Source organism: Castor canadensis, chromosome 6 (assembly GCF_047511655.1).
Source record: "Castor canadensis chromosome 6, mCasCan1.hap1v2, whole genome shotgun sequence".
Classification (NCBI taxonomy): Eukaryota; Metazoa; Chordata; class Mammalia; order Rodentia; family Castoridae; genus Castor; species Castor canadensis.
In genome coordinates, this window is record NC_133391.1 from 41,418,057 (window position 1) to 41,436,313 (window position 18,257).

Here is an 18,257-nt window from a genome sequence, read left to right on the forward strand (position 1 = left end):
CATTACCAACAAAAAACAAATAAACAAATATTAAATTAATTCTTAGTTACTGGAAAGTCTTGAAGTCAGCAGTAAAGTTTAATTTGTTCATTTGTTTGAATTTTGAGACAGGGTGTCACTTACATGTAGCCAGGACTGGCCTCAAACTCATGATCCTCCTGCCTCTTCTTCCTAGTTGCTAGGATTATAGACATGCACCACCAAGTCTAGTTGAAGTTCAAAATTTTTGTTAGGCATGGTAGGGTGGCAGCATTAATTTTAGAGTGGTCCTGTTGTTTGTTTGATTTACTATAAAGTTTACTATTTGGTTACAATTACATTTTGATGCCTAGCCTACATTTCATGCCTCTTTGTCTCGTGCTATCCTTTCCCTATTACTATGGAGATCTTAGTCAGATGTCATTCTCTTTGCTCTACTAGAGTTGAATGATAGTGTTCTTCTTTAAAAAAAAAAAAAAAAAGGGAAACTTTGTTTTTGTAATAAAATGAACAATCTAAAGTATTGCAACCAATAAATGATAAGATTAAAATTTGAAAGTATTTCCTGTTTTCAAAATTCAGTGTTTTTTCAGTTTTGTAATCAGATTATACAGTTGTTGGCTTTTTTGTTGATGTTGTTTTTAAGAAAAAGATGACAGGAGGAAACTAGATTGTTCTAAAATGGAGGGTCTGAACTAATACCAAAAAATTGGGAAAGGAGGGAGTGAAAGTTAGGGTTGGTAAGGAGCTATTTGGGTATGGTATCTAAAAGTTTTTGTAAAGACCTGCAACATTGGGTGGGGAAAAAAAAAAAGGGTCACTCCAGTTTTAAAACATTGGTTAATTCTTAATGAAAACCATCAGAGGAAAAACATGTAAAGGGACTTGATGAATTTGAGTTTTGCATGTCTTACTTACTGAAATAATCATACTTCCCTAGAAACGTGTTATTAATAATTTGAATCAAGTGTAGTGGTTAATGCTACCTGGGAGGCTGAGGCAGGGGGATAACTTGAGCCCAAGAGTTCAAGACCAGCCCAGGCAGCATAACAAGATCTTTTATCAAAAAAACTGAATCATTATATTTTATTCTTAGCAACAGGGAATTCAGCAGTCAACTCCTCCTCAACAGGCAGTGCAGTATTCACTTCCACATACAGCATCCTCAAGTGAGACCACTACTGCACAGCCAGTGAGTCAGCCTCAAGCTTCGCAGGTCTTGCCTCAAGTGTCAGCTGGAAAACAGGTAAACTCTAATTTCTGAAAAGATGCTAAAAGTGATTTAGTTGTCCTACCGTCTACTTAGACCTATACCTTCTCTTCTGGTAGTAATCTGTTGAAGTTGGTTAATCTCACTGCAATAATGAAGTAAAAATATCCATTCTTATATGCATTATTTAATGTAAATAATAAGCTGACAGCAGTGACATCTACAAATGTTTCACTTTGAGGTTTATGTAGGTATAAAACAGTTAGATATTATTAAAAGTGGGTTAAATAAAGATGCGTTAGTGATTGAGCATGTGGTATTCTCTAGAAATGTGTCTGCTGTATTTGATACTGTAGGCGTCCAAATAGGCTTTATTTTAATGTAGACTTCCTCATTGCCTAATGACAATAAGTCATAGTGTTAGTTAGCTTTTCAGTGCTATGACAAATTACCTGAGAAAAATAAAAGAGGAATGATTTATTTTGGCTCATGATTTCAGAGGTTTTTCAGTCCATCCATACTCAGCTGGCTTACTTGTGTTTTAGTCCTGTGGCAAGGCAGAAACATTATGGCGGAAAGGCAAGGCAGAGGAAGCATAATAGTCAGGGAACAGGGCCAAAATATGTTCTTCAAGGGCACTCCCCTAACAATCCACTTAGTCTTTGAATTTTGAACCCACCAATGGGCTAGTCAGAGCCCTTATGATCTAATCGCCTCTGGAAATACCCTCACAGACAAACCAGAGGTATGTTTTACTTATCACTTAGGTGTCTCTCTGTCCAATCAAGTTGACAGACAAGATTAGCCATCACACACCTGTTATCTCAGCCCTAAGGGGTAGAGGAAGAAGAATGGAGACCAGCCTGGACCATATAGTGAGAAACAGACCCTGTCTAAGTAAAATAAGTTTAAAAAAAAAAAAGATTGACTATCACAGTCTATAACTTTCCGGGTAGAATGGTGTTTTTTCTAAGTAGTGTTTGGAAAGTACTCTGTAAGAGGGTATATTCTTTTGAATGACCTTTTTTCAATTTGATGTGGTTACATATACGCAGTGCATTGTTAATGGCATATCATCATATCTGAGACACTTGCTTATAAAATGCACCTTTAAGTACCACTGAGTACATCCTGGCACATAATCATAAGGTGTATTCCAATTTCTCAAATGTTAAAGTGACTAGGGAGTGAAGAATGATTGCATCCTAGATTCAGTGAAATAGGTTAATTATACCTACTTCTATTCAACTATGTTAGACTTAAGAATTGAAAATATAAATGAAGTCTAATTCCACTAGAAAGAAACCCATCTGAATTTCATAAACTACCGTAAAAGCAGTCATAGATGTATTAACAGCAAACATGACAGTGGATTATGGTATATGAAATGTATGCCAATAAAGCTGTTTAAAAAAAACAAAACAAAACCCAGCAACAACAAACCTTTGCCTTTAGAAAAGTACTCTTTATTGTCAAAGATGAAACATTAGCACAATTTTCTATAACAAAAGGTTTTGAACAGTAGCCAGTTTATGCCTCTTTGTCTCCTGCTATCCTTTCCCTGTTCTTATGTAGTATATTAACTTACACTAATGTATGCAGGGTTTTGTTTGGTTTTTCCTTCTCTTTGGCTAATACATACATCTTGCTTTTGCCATCCTTGCTTTAAACAAAAAAAGTCTGTTTTGTTTTTCTTTACCTTCCCAGCTTCCAGTTTCCCAGCCAGTACCAACTATCCAAGGCGAACCTCAGATCCCAGTTGCGACACAACCCTCAGTTCCAGTCCACTCTGGTGCTCATTTCCTCCCTATGGGACAGCCACTCCCCACTTCCTTACTCCCACAGTACCCTGTCTCTCAAATTCCCATATCAGCTCCTCATGTGTCAACGGCTCAGACAGGTTTCTCATCCCTTCCCATCACAATGGCAGCTGGCATTAATCAGCCTCTGCTTACCTTAGCTTCATCTGCTACAGCAGCTTCTATTCCAGGGGGATCAACTGTGGTTCCTAGTCAGCTTCCAACTCTTCTGCAGCCTGTGACTCAGCTGCCAAGTCAGGTTCACCCACAGCTCCTACAATCAGCAGTTCAGTCCATGGGAATACCAGCTAACCTTGGACAAGCTGCTGAGGTTCCACTTCCCTCTGGAGATGTTCTATACCAGGTATTGTGTTAGCTAGCAAAACAGGAGGGCACTAGAGGGCTTGATTATAATAACAAACCATCAAGAACTTGAAGATCTAAAAGTTGAGCATCAGAAAAACAGTAACAAAAGTTGCTGATCTCAACTAGAAAAGCTAAAATAGTAAAATCTGAGAAAAGGGATAGGGTGATACCGTCTGATGACTCCTTACCCATTTTTTCCCAAAACAACTTGGGGGAAGAAATTATTCTTGACTCTTCAGCATAAGCTGCCTGAATGAAAGACATGGTAACTATAGTACATCAGGCTGTACATCAGTATATATGGGTGGAATTAAATAGGGTTGACGACATGCTATCAGCAAAAAATTTGAGGATTTAGAGTTAGAGGATTAGCATTACATAATAGAACTGGAATCACTGATACCTATAAGAGTTACTGCAGTCTTTCATGTAAGATTGCTAGGAAGTAGATAAACCTTTCTACAAGGAATTAAGTATAAAAATCCTATTTAATCTGTAGGAGGGGAAAACCAGCAATTTAAAGTAAGATTATGGAGTGCTGGCCCCCAAATTGGAACCAGTCTACCATTTCATTTCAAGAATGATCTTTAGATTATTAGTAAGAGAGTGGGCTACTATTCTTTGCTGTGTGCTTTTTTTTTTTTTTTTTTTTTTTTTTTTTTTTTTTTTTTGCATGTCTTGCTGATTTGCTAATTTGATGTCCCAACCTGCACTAACTCACCTTCCTCATTTCTATCACAGGGCTTCCCACCTCGACTGCCACCACAATACCCAGGAGATTCAAATATTGCTCCCTCTTCCACCGTGGCTTCTGTTTGCATCCATTCTACAGTCCTAGCCCCTCCCATGCCGACAGAAGCATTGGCTACACCAGGTTACTTTCCTTCAGTGGTGCAGCCTTATGTGGAATCAAATCTTTTGGTTCCTGTGGGCGGTGTAGGAGGACAGGTTCAAGTGTCCCAACCAGCAGTGAGTTTAGTGCAACAACCCCCCACTACATCCTCCCAGCAAGCAGTTCTGGAGGTAAATGGAATTATTGCATGTTTATATAAAAACCATATACTATATATATATATAGAGAGAGAGAGAGAGAGAGAGAGAAAGAATGGGATAAAAATGACAAAGGAAAAATAGGCTCCCCTGGTTTAGAACCCATTTGGAGACTATGTCAAACTAACTTCTGAATGACTTTTTCTTACAGCAGAATGAAATGCCAATGTGGGGGCCTTGTTGCCACTGGCTGTTCTGTTGGGAAGTGAGTTTGCCTTGGAGAAGATTAACCCTATTAGCACTTCACTTCTCTAGCTAGTACTTTGGCCATTATTCTTGTCCTTCCACAAACTCTTGCCATTGGCAGTCATAAGAGTATCTTATCCTGCTGTGCTCCCAGCATTCGTTTTTGCCCTACTAGGAGAAAGATCTGAATTCATCTTTTCACTTTTCTCTGCCTGCCCTGTTGCACACTTCTGGTAAGATGCTGGCTGCATGGCAAGTTGTAGTTTCACAATGCCTAGCAAGTAGGTTGGCTGACCTCACACCATGCAGTCTATACTAGAGACTTGCTTTAGAAACTTCCTATGGAATTTTGAGAACACTGTCTCTAGATGTTGAATATTAAAACTTACTAGTAAATGTACTGCTTCTAGGACTTAGGGGAGGGATAAGAGGAAAAAAGAAAAGGGAGCATATTTTGATTGTTGAATGATAAAAAATATATTACTGCCGAGATTTGAATTATCCTGTCCATTCACAGAGTACTCAGGGAGTCTCTCAGGTTGCTCCTCCAGAGCCAGTTCCAGTAGCACAGCCACAACCTACCCAACCTGTCACTTTGGTTTCCTCTATAGACAGGTACGTAATAAAACTAAAATTAACCTTTGAGTGATAGGTAAGATGGAAACCTCAGAATAGCAGGGCTTTAAATCTCCTATTGTACACTGAAAATTTTTTTTTTTTTAATCCAAAGTGCACATTCAGATGTTGCTTCAGGTATGAGTGATGGCAATGAGAATGCCCCTTCATCCAGTGGGAGGCATGAAGGGCGAACTACAAAACGTCATTATCGAAAATCTGTAAGAAGTCGTTCTCGTCATGAAAAGACTTCACGCCCAAAACTGAGAATTTTGAATGTAAGTATTGCTAATTTGTGGCAAGCGTATTGTTAAAGCAGTTTGACACTCAGAAAGATTTTAGAAATCTCCAGATTCAAACCACTAACTTCACAAAATAAAGATACTGCTTTGTGTTATGTATATGTAGCACTCTTCTCACTTAACCCCCAATCTTTTTTCATTAAATACCACATTTCTCAAAAAAAATAAGTGAGCCAGGCATGGTTAACCCATGTCTGTAGTCCCAGCACTCAGGAAGCTGAGGCAAGAGGATTGTGAGTTTGAGGCCAGCCTGGAGTACAAAGCAAGACCTCGCCTCAAAAAGCTAAAAAAAGTAAAGAAAAAGGAAAAAGAAAAGTGAAAATACAGTTTGTAAAGCTATAATAGGGCATCACTTAAATAATTCATTTGTTCTTTAGTTTAAATAATTTCAAAGGCTCAAGTGAATTGATGCCAGTTTAGAATTCTCTACTGACCCAAATGATATTCTCAAATTCCATATGTCTACAAGCAGGCACTACTTACTTTTTAGAAAAAGGGTGAAGAGTTTTAGATTATAGAAGAGATTTTGTAGTCCTTCTAGACTCATTAGTAGAAAATGAGTAAGATACCAGCTCCAAGGCTGATACCTTCCCACAGGTTTTCTTGTCCCAGTTTAAGAGACTTGTTATTAGTGCTCCAGGGAATAGCGGAGCACTTAAATGCAAGCATTCATCTGAATGACTTTTCTCATTTTCAGTGATAAAGTTGAATATGGTCTTCTGAAATGAAGTACCTTTTCTTTTCTCTTCTTAGGTTTCAAATAAAGGAGACCGGGTAGTAGAATGTCAATTAGAGACTCATAATCGGAAAATGGTTACATTCAAATTTGACCTAGATGGTGACAACCCCGAGGAGATAGCAACAATTATGGTATGTCTACATTTGGAGTTCCAAATATTTCCCTAGTACTTTTATCTTAATACCCTTGCCCTAGGGAACTGTGCAGTATTTTATAATTCATGCTTATTTTGAGAGTTATTTTTAGTGTGATATAGCTAGTACATTCAACCTGTTATTTAGAGATGTTTTTGTCTAGGATATGTCTAAGTAAGGTTCCTAAAAGGGAAGAACTAACTTACATATGAAATAAATCGTATTGTTAATGTGCAGATAGGGTAGAAATCATAAAAATGGCAGTTGAATAGCTTAAAACTTAAAATGTTGCACTGATCAGATGAACACCACATTTCTTTTACAGGTGAACAATGACTTTATTCTAGCAATTGAGAGAGAGTCATTTGTGGCTCAGGTCCGGGAAATTATTGAAAAAGCTGATGAAATGCTCAGTGAGGATGTCAATGTGGAACCAGAGGGTGACCAGGGTTTGGAGAGTCTACAGGGAAAGGATGACTATGGCTATTCAGGTTCTCAAGTAGGTTCACCACTCCCATGGTAGAGCTTTGGTTATTTAAAATATTTTCATGGTGCTAAATTTGCCATGCAAAATGTCCACTAGTACTACATTACACTGGTGGCCCAGAACAAGCATTCATGTTCTCTGCATATGTGGCGATTTGCTCTGCCTAATCATGGAAATTGCATTTGAGAATGAATTTAATTACTTTTGTGTGTTGCAGAGATTGGAAGGAGAGTTCAAACAACCAATTCCTGCGTCTTCCATGCCACAGCAAATAGGTGAATTTTTCTTTCCTTGTTTGTTTTTAACCTTTGACTTAAGTTGTGCACGCCAATAATGAAATCTTGAAGCTTCATGTTGGTAACTGTGTAATACAATAGTAATGCAATTAAGTGGTTTGTTTCATTTTGTGCAGGTGTTCCTACCAGTTCTTTGACTCAAGTTGTTCATTCTGCTGGAAGACGATTTATAGTAAGTCCTGTGCCAGAAAGCCGATTACGAGAATCGAAAGTTTTCACCAGTGAAATTCCAGATACGGGTAAGGATTCTACCACATACTTAAGTATATCCTACAACATCTCTGCTATAATAAAAGCTTGCTTGTCAAGAAGTAGCTCATGCTGATACAGATAATAAAAATGAGCAGAAAAATGATATTATAAATAATAGATAGCTATGTGGAGAAAGGAAATTGATAAGTAATACAGAAAATTAAAGAAAAAGCCAAAAAGAACAGCCATGCATAAGATACTGTGGTATGTGTGTGTTTCTGCATTTAGAATTATTGTATATGTGTTTTCAGGTTACTCCATGTTTGATTATTTTCCAGAAATAATCATTTCTGGAAATGATTTCCATTTCATACAATCTGACTTACCTGATCAAACTACTGTTTAGCTTTGCTGTTTTAGAGCACGTCATTTCCCTGGTAGAAATTTTAGACCTTATTGGTATGTGGTGGTGTTGATAATCCAAAAATAGGTTCTTAGGATAGTCTTTTGAATCCATCCTTTTTAAATGGGTTAATTCCTTTATTTTTGTTTTCTTTTGCAGTTGCTGCTTCTACATCTCAGGGCCCTGGAATTAACTTGTCTCATTCTGCTTCATCCCTTAGTCTCCAGCAGGCCTTTTCTGAACTTAGACATGCCCACAGAACTGAAGGACCCAGTACGGCACCTCCAAACTTCAGTCACACAGGACCAACATTTCCCCCTTTCTTGGGTAGCATTGTTGGAGGCCCAACCACAGCAGCGGCTACACCTTCAGTCTCAGTCCCTGTAACAAGTAGCCCTCTTAATGAAATTTCCGCATCAGTAATTCAGTCTGAGGTTACAGTGCCCACAGAAAAAAAAGGGATTGCCAGAGTTGCCACCAGCACAGGTGTGGTAACTTCAAGTGGTGTCCCTATACCACCTGTGTCGGAGTCGCCAATACTTTCCAGTGTGGTTTCAACCACTACAATACCTGCAGTTCTCTCAATGTCTACAACATCCCAGCCAGCTCAGGCCCCCACCTCTGGGAGCATTGTTCCTAGTACAGGCACTTTTTCTTCTATAACAGTTTCAACAACTTTAACCACTGCAGTAGGCAGTGTGGCTGCCCCAGCTCCTAAGCCTCCAGCTGTATTATTGCAGCAGACAGCAGGCAGTACTGCTGGGGTAGCTTCAGTAACATCGGTCTCTTCCACCACTCCATTCCCAAGCATAGCTTCACAGCCATCTGTTCAGCTTAGCAGCAGCACCTCTGCGCCTACTCTAGCTGAAACAGTGGTGGTTAGTGCACACTCACTAGACAAAACATCTCATAGCAGTACAGCTGGATTGGCTTTGTCCTTCTCTGCATCCTCTTCCTCTCCTGGAACAGGAGTGTCTAGTTCTGTTTCTCAGTCTGGTGCAGTGCATCCTTTGGTCATCCAATCAGCTATGACTTCTACACCTGTCCTTCCCCAAGTAGCGGCACCTACTTGTACACCTTTATTACCCCAAGTACCTAGTATCCCACCCTTGGTACAACCTGTTGCCAATGTGCCTGCTGTACAGCAAACTCTCATTCACAGTCAGCCTCAACCAGCTTTGCTTCCCAACCAGCCCCACACTCACTGTCCAGAAATAGATGCTGATACCCAACCCAAAGCTCCTGGAATTGATGACATAAAGACTCTGGAGGAAAAGTTGCGTTCTCTCTTTAGTGAGCATAGCTCATCTGGAGCTCAGCATGCTTCTGTCTCACTAGACACCTCTCTAGCAGTAGAAACCACTGTCACAGCAGGCATCCCCACCACTGCTGTTGCACCAAGCAAACTCATGACTTCTACTACGAGTACTTGCTTACCGCCAACCAATTTGCCATTGGGAACAACTGGTTTGTCAGTTATGCCTGTGGGCACAGTGGGCACACCTGGGCAGGTTCCTACCCCAGGCAGCTATGTCTCAGCCCCAGCTGGCAGTGTATCAGGAGTGAAACCTGGAACTACTCCCTCAAAGCCACCTTTAACTAAGACTCCGGTAAGATTCTCACTATAAAATAATTAGGTAAATACGATCACTCCTGTTCCCCTTACTTCCATTTTTCAAATCAACCTTGCATATTAGAAGTATAGTTACAAAGGTACCTGACATACAGTTGGGTACTCAGTCTTCAGTTGACACCAATTTTAGAATGTGTGTACTTCAAGCACAAGATTTTTCCCTTTTTTGAAATAAGGAAGGATTTTTAGGTTATTTATGTTGCACTGTTTTCTTAGAAGATGTAATTATTAGATAAAACACAGGCATTTCTCCTGAATTGGTATTTATAAGAAGTTGGGATGTTAATGGTAAAAGTGATACAGAAAAGGAGAAAATGATCTAATTCTGAGAATAAATAGCTAGAATTTATTTTCTAATTCTGCTGTGGTAGATTTCTTCTCATTCTGCTAACTGCGGCCTCTCTAAATCTCCAAAAATAACAAGGATGTAGTGTATACTGAATTGTATGCTTCAGCTACCTTTTGTTCTGCATTGTTACTGATACGAGAGTGTTTTTACATTAGAGTAAGATAGATGTTTCTTGACTTAAAGTAGGGTGTAAGCCCTACAAACGCATTGGAAATTGAAAATACTTTAAGTCAAAAAATGCATTTAATACACCTAACCTACCCGAACATTGTACTTTGTAGTATATAGTTTTTTTAATGCTCGTTGGTAGACCTGCCCCTTGCTTATTTCTAAACTAGCCTCTGTTTTTTGTCTCTCTGTTCTCTGGAAAGTCTTGTTTTTCTTAGCAAAAGCTAAGATGATATTGTGTCATATAAGTGCCTTCAAAAATGTCTGGATTCTATGGATGGAAGGTGTGGCTCAAGCATTAGAGCACGTGCTTTGGAAGCATGAAGCCCTGAGTTCAGCCCCAGCCCCACTAAATATATATATATTTATCTGGGCTCTGCATATAGACTTTTCTTTATTTTCCCTAGAAAACAGCCTTTTATTATATTTTACTATTTCATAGTCATTTCAGTAATTTTTAATAGTTACTCTGATTACATACCATTGGTTATAATGTCTTTTATTTAAAATGGATAATCAGTAGGGCCTATGTGATAAGCATGTCTTAACTAGACCCATTTTGCTCTTACATTTCTGTATTCAGATCAGTTGGTTTGTTCTTTAGTATGCAGTCTTTACCATTGGTGTCTCATGGGCTTGAATCTCCCTTCATTGTAGGTATTGCCAGTGGGTACTGAACTTCCAGCTGGTACTCTACCCTGTGAGCAGCTGCCACCCTTCCCTGGACCTTCACTAACTCAGGTGCCCCAAGACATGGCAGATTCCTTTCTATGCCCCTTCTTCCATTCACAGAGCTTGTTTAAATTCTCCATTGCATGATCTTGGCTTCTGGCTCCTTTTTGCCTTTTACTTGATAACATCTTCCTTTTAAAACTGTGTAGTCAATGACCCAGGCCCTATTTAAAGTAAGAAAATTCATGGTTCTTTTGTTTAGAGTATTGCTTCAGGTAGAAAATATTTGACATCAATATTTTTTCATATCTTAAGTAGGAAGAAAATACCAAGGTTGACATTTTGCCCGAGAAACATAACTCCTTTTAACATTCACACTTTTAAGATACAGTTTCACTATTCTACAAATGTTAGGTTAACTTCTAAGCCATTGTAGACGTAAAAAGGTTTATGTAATCAAACTGAAAATTTCTGAGTATCAAGAACCATAAGCTAGGTATGGTGGTGCACACCTGTAATCCCAGTACCTGGATGACTGAGGCAGGAGAATCATTGAGTATGAGGCCCATGTGAACTACATAGCAAGATCCTGTGTGTGTAGTGGGGGTATACACTGGTAACTCACGCCTTTTTTTTTTTTTTGCCTTGAGTCCCACATACCAGTTTTTTCGTGAATGTTTATCATTTGTTTTATTAAGCAACTAATGTACATTATATAAAGAGATGATGTTTTATGAAAGTATATACTGTATCTTTTAATATAGAAGTCACATAACCTCTGTGAATGCTAGCATTGTATGGTTACTCAAAGGGGAACTGAGACCACCAAAATGAACTTAAGATTCACTTCACCCACTAACTTCTCCTGGAGTGTGGTGGTGATTAGAATTACCTGTAATGTTTAAATTATTGTTTGCTTTGCTGACCCTACAACATTACCAACACATTGAGTTGAATTCCCATAAGGAAAGCACCTGTGAATGAATCCATTGTAACCATGAAAAAGCTTCTAACATAGCACAAGCTGATAAACTTTGAAACTGAGTTAGGAATTTATTTTGGAGTTATATGTAAGAAAAACATGACCAATTGCTTACTTGAGAAACCTACTATGAATTTATCCCTACTTTAATCCAAATTTTCAATAGACTATACTGTAAGGGACTTACCACAATAAAGTAATAACTCCCAACAGAGAACCCACTCTACCATCTATTCTACCAACCATTTAAAAAAGTCTCTAAAATAGAAGTTTGGATTTAAGCCAATTGTCTTTAAAAACATGCATTCAACTGGATGCAGTGGCTTACCTACAATCCCAGCTACTTGGAAGTTGGAGATCAAGAGGCTTGTGGTTTGAGGCCATCCTACATGTACAGAGAGACCCCATCTCAACCAGTAAAGTTGGGTGTGATGGTGCATGCCTGTCATCCCAGCTACATGAGAGGTGCTGGGATTTTTGGACCAGGCTGGCCTGCATGAGACCATATTTGAAAAATAACTAAAGCAAAAAGGGCAGGAGGGCATGGCTTAAGTGATAGAACATCTGCCTAGTAAGTGTAAGGGCCTGAGTTCAAACTTCAATACTTTAAAAAAAAAAAAAAAGGAACAAGAGCATGCATTTGTGGCATGTATTATAGTGACAACATTTAGGAGGCTGATGTGGAAGTATCACCTGAACCGGGAGTTTGAGACCAGCCTGGCAACATAGTGAGATGACCATATTCAAAAAATAAAAGCATTCAGCTTCCTAAGGGAGTATGAAATATAATGGGAAATTGAGAAATGTGGAGGGAGGGCAAGTATAAGTGGATGGTAACTGCATATTTAGAGAGAAGCGTAAATGAAGGCTGTATAAACATAGGTTGATAGAAATAAGGTTAGATGTGGGATTGGCAACTGTGGCAAGGGTGAAAGGTATGACCTTGAGGTATATAGTAATGAGGCATAGTTAAGATGATGGAATACCTGGACCTCCTTTTTATTATTGGTAGGGTAGAATTATTTTTCTTTAGATCTGAATAAGAAAATATCCCTTGATAGCCACTATTAACGCCATCTCTTAATCATAGTGATAGGTTCCCAGAAAGGTATATAAAACTGAGAAGAAAAATGGGAAACATGGACTACCAGTAGAGTTTTCAGAATATATTTTCAGAGGACAAAAAATTTCTATCACTTTAGTATCACCAAACTTAGAAGATGAGAAGGATGGCTTTGAAGCGGTGAAAACATAAATGTAGCTGAAACTAGTCTTACGGCTTGATACATTGACATACCATCTTGAGAAACTGATCACTGAAATGTTACATTAAATTTCAGTATACTGACTTTTGCATTGATAAAAAAATGTTACGTTGTAATCTAAAGCATAAAACAGTATGTCCTGTATAAATTGTCTACATGTATTGTGGCTCCTAAGATACTAAAGAATTTACATGTACTTTTAACTGTTTTTGCTCAGTCCCAGCAACCTCTAGAAAATCTTGATGCTCAGTTGAGAAGGACACTTAGTCCAGAGAATATTACAGTGACATCTGCAGTTGGGGTAAGTTTTTAACACCTTGATACAAAATCTCTTCATGACCCAGATGTATTATATTTCTGGAACACAAACTGTAACTTAAGGGCAAACACAACAATGGGATTAGACTATGAGCACATGATAAAAGCAAGAGCACACAAGGGAGGGGTGAGGATAGGTAAGACACCTAAAAAACTAGCTAGCATTTGTTGCCCTTAACGCAGAGAAACTAAAGCAGATACCTTAAAAGCAACTGAGGCCAATAGGAAAAGGGGAACAGGTACTAGAGAAAAGGTTAGATCAAAAAGAATTAACCTAGAAGGTAACACACACGCACAGGAAATCAATGTGAGTCAATACCCTGTATAGCTATCCTTATCTCAACCAGCAAAAACCCTTGTCCCTTCCTGTTATTGCTTATACTCCCTCTACAACAAAATTAGAAATAAGGGCAAAATAGTTTCTGCTGGGTATTGGGAGGGGGGGAGAGGGAGGGGGCAAGAGTGGGTGTTAAGGGAGGGGGTGGGGGCAGGGGGAAGAAATGACCCAAGCCTTGTATGCACATATGAATAATAAAAGAAAAAAAAAACTAACTTAAATCATTATTAATACTTTAGCCACCTATTCAGAGTCCCTGATTATTCCAACCAGCAGAAATGAGATAGATTAATTAAATATTAGCACTGACCCCATAGTGTAATTACATTATGATTTGAAAGGTACTTTTTTTTTGGCTTATCTTTGGATAGATTACATTGCAGATCAGTCCTATGAATTTTGTCTTTATTCTTTGGAAGAGCCTTAACTTTATGTAGCAATAATGTTTAGATTTAAACTACTTTTCTGTGAATATCCAAGTATCCTTTGAGAAAATTTTTAATAAAGAAGGGTTAAAACTCAAAATTTCTTTAGAAAACTGCCTCTCTACTTCAGTCTTACTTTTAAATTACAAAAGAACAGAAGATTCTCTTAGACATAAGTATTTATTCACATATACTCTTTCTGCAATTTTAGAAAGACCAGATAGGAAAGGTGATAGGGGAAAAGTTGTAAGACTAATTAAAACTGAAGATTTTGTGATGTCTCTATTTATGTGTTTTGCAGCCTGTGTCCACGGTGGCTCCAACAGCAGTTACAGAAGCAGGAGCACAGCCTCAGAAGGATGGTGAGATGCATTCTTCTTCCTTTTATATTAATCCTCCCAGTCCTACCTATAATTCACAGGAGTTTGGTGGGGTTTTGTTTTCTTTTTGTGGTGCTAGGAATTGCTGTTTCAAATACAATCTTGAGAATGGTGGTATATTTTAGACTGTTACAAGCAACATTTTTATGTGTTTCCTGTTCAAGGAGCATTGACATCTAAAGCATATTAGCAGATTTATAAGTCTTTTGTGTGGTTATTGCAAAAAGGGGTGTTTTAAGCATTGGATAATGATAGTTTCTTAGCATAGAAAGCTTTGTTAACTAGGCAAAATCCTTGCTATAAGAGGTCATGCAATAAAAGCATATTTATGAAAGTCAGTTTACAAGCTGAGTGTAGTGGTACATGCCTATAATCCTAGCACTGGGGGGGGTTGGGGGGACTGAGACAGGATGATCACAAGGTTGATGCCAGTCTACATAGTTCAGAACACATCTGGGCTACATAGCAAGGCCCTGTCTGCAAAAAAAAAAAAAAAAAAAAACTCAGTTTATAGGTAACTTCTTGCTTTTTTTTGGGATGAGGGGACTACAGGAGTTTGAACTCAGGGCTTTGGATTTGCTAGACAGGTGCTCTACATTTTGAGCCCTGCCCCCATCCCTTTTTGCTTTTTTTTTTTTTTTTTTTTTTTTTTAATAGGATCTCTTGTTTATGCCTGGGCTCTCCTGGACACCATGATCCTCCTATTTATACTTCCCTCTGTAGCTGGGATGATCTATATAGCTCCCCCACCACCACTCCCACCTTTTTACTGGTTGAGATAGGGTCTCACCAACATTTTGCCTGGACTGCCTTCAAACTGCCATCCTCCTAATCTCCATTTTCCAAGTTGCTAAGATTACAAATGTGAGCGTCTATGCCCAGCACAAAAAACCAAACATGTAAGCAGTTGAACAGACTAGAAATGGACAAAGTAAAATAAAATGTATATTATCAAAAGATCGTATCATTCACCTTAAACATATATACAATAAAAATATATTGATTAAAAGTTAACCAACAAATAAAAAGGAATGTAGAATATAAAAAAGATGGCCCTTTTAAATCAGTGAGAAGATAGAGTATTTTAATAGTTTGGGGCACCTGAATAGTCATTTCAGTGAAAGCCAAGGCAGATCGCTAGCTTAGATCAAAGTAAGTTCCAAATGGAACAAAGATGAAAAGTAACATAAAAATAGGGGCTTGGTACGTGGCTGAAAGTGGTACAGTGCCTGCGTAGCAAGGTGTGAGCTCTGATTTCAAACCCCAGTACCACCAAAAAATAAAGGAGAAAAGAAAAATACCATAAAAATAGTAGTTTAGTAAAAAAGTTAGAGTGAACTCAAGGTTCAAATGGCAGAGACCCTGAGTTCAATCCCTAGTACTCCCAAAAAAGAAACTAAGAGTATATGCATATATGAAATGTCACAATGAAATACATTATTTTGTACAATTAATATACACTAAGAAAATTTATAAACTCTTGAACCACAAAAAAAAAAAAAAAAAAAAGCATTTTTCCTAGAGCAGAGTCTAGAAACTTTTTTCTTTAAAGGCCAGATAGTAAATAAGGCTTTTCCAGTCAGGCTCTTTGTCACATCATACTCAAGTCTCCTGTTAATAGTCTACAAAAGCAGCAGTGGGCAGTACTTATGTAAGTGAATGAATTTGACTGTTGTCCCATAAAATATGTTTATAAAACAGGCAGTGGGCTGAATTTGGCCCACTGATCATAGTTTTCTAATCTCTGAACTATAAAAGATGTTAATAAGAAGGTATTACTAAGTTAAATACTCAAACCAGAGCAAGCAGTAACAGATTTAAAATGTGTTGAATGGCGTGGGGGGAAGGTGACATTAGTACAAAAATAAATTAAAAACTAGGGAAGTATATGTGTGTGTGTGTGTGTGTGTATTTGTATGTATTGTGGGCATGTGTTCATATCATAGAACAGACTAGTTTTGCTAATATGAGGAGTTCCTAAAATTTAGGAACTGACAAATAATCAAAAGGTAAAGTAACTTAGGTGTGAAAATACTTCCTTACTAATAGAAATGCAAAGCAAAACTACCACCTGTCATTGGTAAACTCGGGGTTTAATGGCCATTGGTGACTCAGGAAAGCCTATGAGATCAGTTTAGTAATGTTTGTCAAAGCTTTAAATGGAAACAATTCAGCACTTCCAGGTTTAGCCCACAGATCTACAAGAGGCTGTTTCTTACACTACTTTTAAAATAGCAAGAAATTCTAAATAATTTCAATGTCCATCAGTAGAAGCCTGATTAAAATATATATAGCACATTAAATATATGTGTGTATGTTTTTATATATTACAAAGATGAAATACAAGAAATGTGGAGTAATCTTTAAAGATGTATCATTACATGGAAATAGCAGTCATACTGGTATATGTCTACAATATCGCTGGAGGAAAAGAAAAAAACAAAATCAGAGGGTTGTCCCAGGGGGAGGACGTGGGTCCTCCTCAGAGTTACTTATCTATGATACTGAAAACTGTACTGTCCTTTTCTAGAACTTTGTCTAAGTGTTGCATTCAGAAAGGAATATAACTGGCTTGCATTTAAAAATAGGTCTTTAGCTGGGCACAGTGGTGCATGCCTATAATCCCGGTATTTCAAAGGCTGAGGCAGGAGGACCACAGATTCTAGGCCATCCTGGGCTACATAGTGAGCCCCTGTGACAAAAAAGGTGTTTGAGGTGAGGGAGTGTCTTTAATGTTCTATATTTCTGTCAGAAGGGCAAAGAAGCTAACTTAAGAGGTGTTAATTTGTTTTCTTCCATGTATTTCTTTCAGTATCTCAAGGCACTGAAGGCCCTGTCCTAACAACTAGTTCAGGAGCTGGCGTTTTTAAGATGGGGCGATTTCAGGTAATCATTTTCTTTGCCCTTGATCCCCTCTTTTCAGAGAGTGGCCTTGTATAGGATTATTTCTTACCTATTTGGGACAGAATTGCCAATCTAATATTTTACATAGCATTTAATAACTTTGTTTTTTTCCCCTCACAAAAGTAATTTATACTAATTAAAGAAAATATGGAAAACTTAGAATATAAGCTGGTGGAGTGGTTAAAGTGGTAGAGCACCTGTCTAGCAGTATGAGGCCCCTGAGTTCAACTCCCAGTACCACCTCCCCCTAAAAGAGTCATATTATCTTCCCACCTACCACCCAGGATTGCTTGTTCTCTCTAAAGTTGTCCACTGCTTCTCAGAATTACACTTTTTTGTTGTTGTTGTTTTGGCAGCCCTGGGGTTTGAACTCAGGGCTCTTATCACTTGAGCCACTCCGCCAGCCCTGAATCTACTTTAGAAGCCTTTCTTCTCAACTGGTAGTTGGCTTACCTAACCATTCTCCTATTATTGGTCATTTAGACCATTTCTAGTTTTTCTAAAATAATTAGGAAAGTGACAATAAATATCTTTGATGTAAAGATATTTTCCACATTTAAGATAATTTTCTTAAGATTAACTCCTAAAATTATAGTGCTAAATCAGCATCAAGTGATACCATGCCATTTTATTTTCCCACCTGGCTTTTAATAGATAAAAAGTTAAACAAGCTTTGAAAATCATTTTTAAACTGCTTTCCTAACTACTTTTAAGTTATTTTGATGCTCACGAGTGATGGTTGTTATTTTCCTCATTTATAAACTGAGGTTCTGAGAATTTGTAATTGGGCTCAGTTTGTATTTGTAATTCATGGGCAAACCAGTACAGGGATCTGGTTCTTCCCTTTCAGTCCTTCTTACTGGTATTGTTGCTGAAGCTTAGCTAGCATGTAATGTTTATTGGATACTTATTTACAAACCACCATCAAGATTCTGTAACATGGTATTTATGTTTTGACTAACATAAATCTGAATCCTGTGTATGACGTGAGATATGGAAATAAATCATGTAGTCAGTCCACCACTCAGAATGTACATCTTCGTTCTGACATGTTGTTCTCTGTGAT

General features: G+C 38.0%; 1 protein-coding gene across 15 annotated transcripts in view; it reads left to right on the forward strand.

Moving 5' to 3' along the window:
- Wnk1 (WNK lysine deficient protein kinase 1) overlaps positions 1-18,257 on the forward strand; it is a 128,125-nt gene that overhangs the window by 96,338 nt on the left and 13,530 nt on the right. For 9 of the 15 annotated variants that reach the window (XM_074076338.1, XM_074076340.1, XM_074076341.1 and 6 more), the window contains 14 exons: positions 1,076-1,225; positions 2,897-3,352; positions 4,096-4,377; positions 5,108-5,205; positions 5,321-5,483; positions 6,261-6,377; positions 6,706-6,879; positions 7,085-7,142; positions 7,280-7,402; positions 7,918-9,368; positions 10,566-10,649; positions 13,045-13,128; positions 14,209-14,269; positions 17,100-17,173. In XM_074076338.1, coding sequence (XP_073932439.1) covers positions 1,076-1,225; positions 2,897-3,352; positions 4,096-4,377; positions 5,108-5,205; positions 5,321-5,483; positions 6,261-6,377; positions 6,706-6,879; positions 7,085-7,142; positions 7,280-7,402; positions 7,918-9,368; positions 10,566-10,649; positions 13,045-13,128; positions 14,209-14,269; positions 17,100-17,173 — 3,375 coding nt within the window. The remainder of the gene's footprint in view (positions 1-1,075; positions 1,226-2,896; positions 3,353-4,095; positions 4,378-5,107; positions 5,206-5,320; positions 5,484-6,260; positions 6,378-6,705; positions 6,880-7,084; positions 7,143-7,279; positions 7,403-7,917; positions 9,369-10,565; positions 10,650-13,044; positions 13,129-14,208; positions 14,270-17,099; positions 17,174-18,257) is intronic. The other 6 variants (XM_074076348.1, XM_074076339.1, XM_074076342.1 and 3 more) reach the window with 3 other exon arrangements.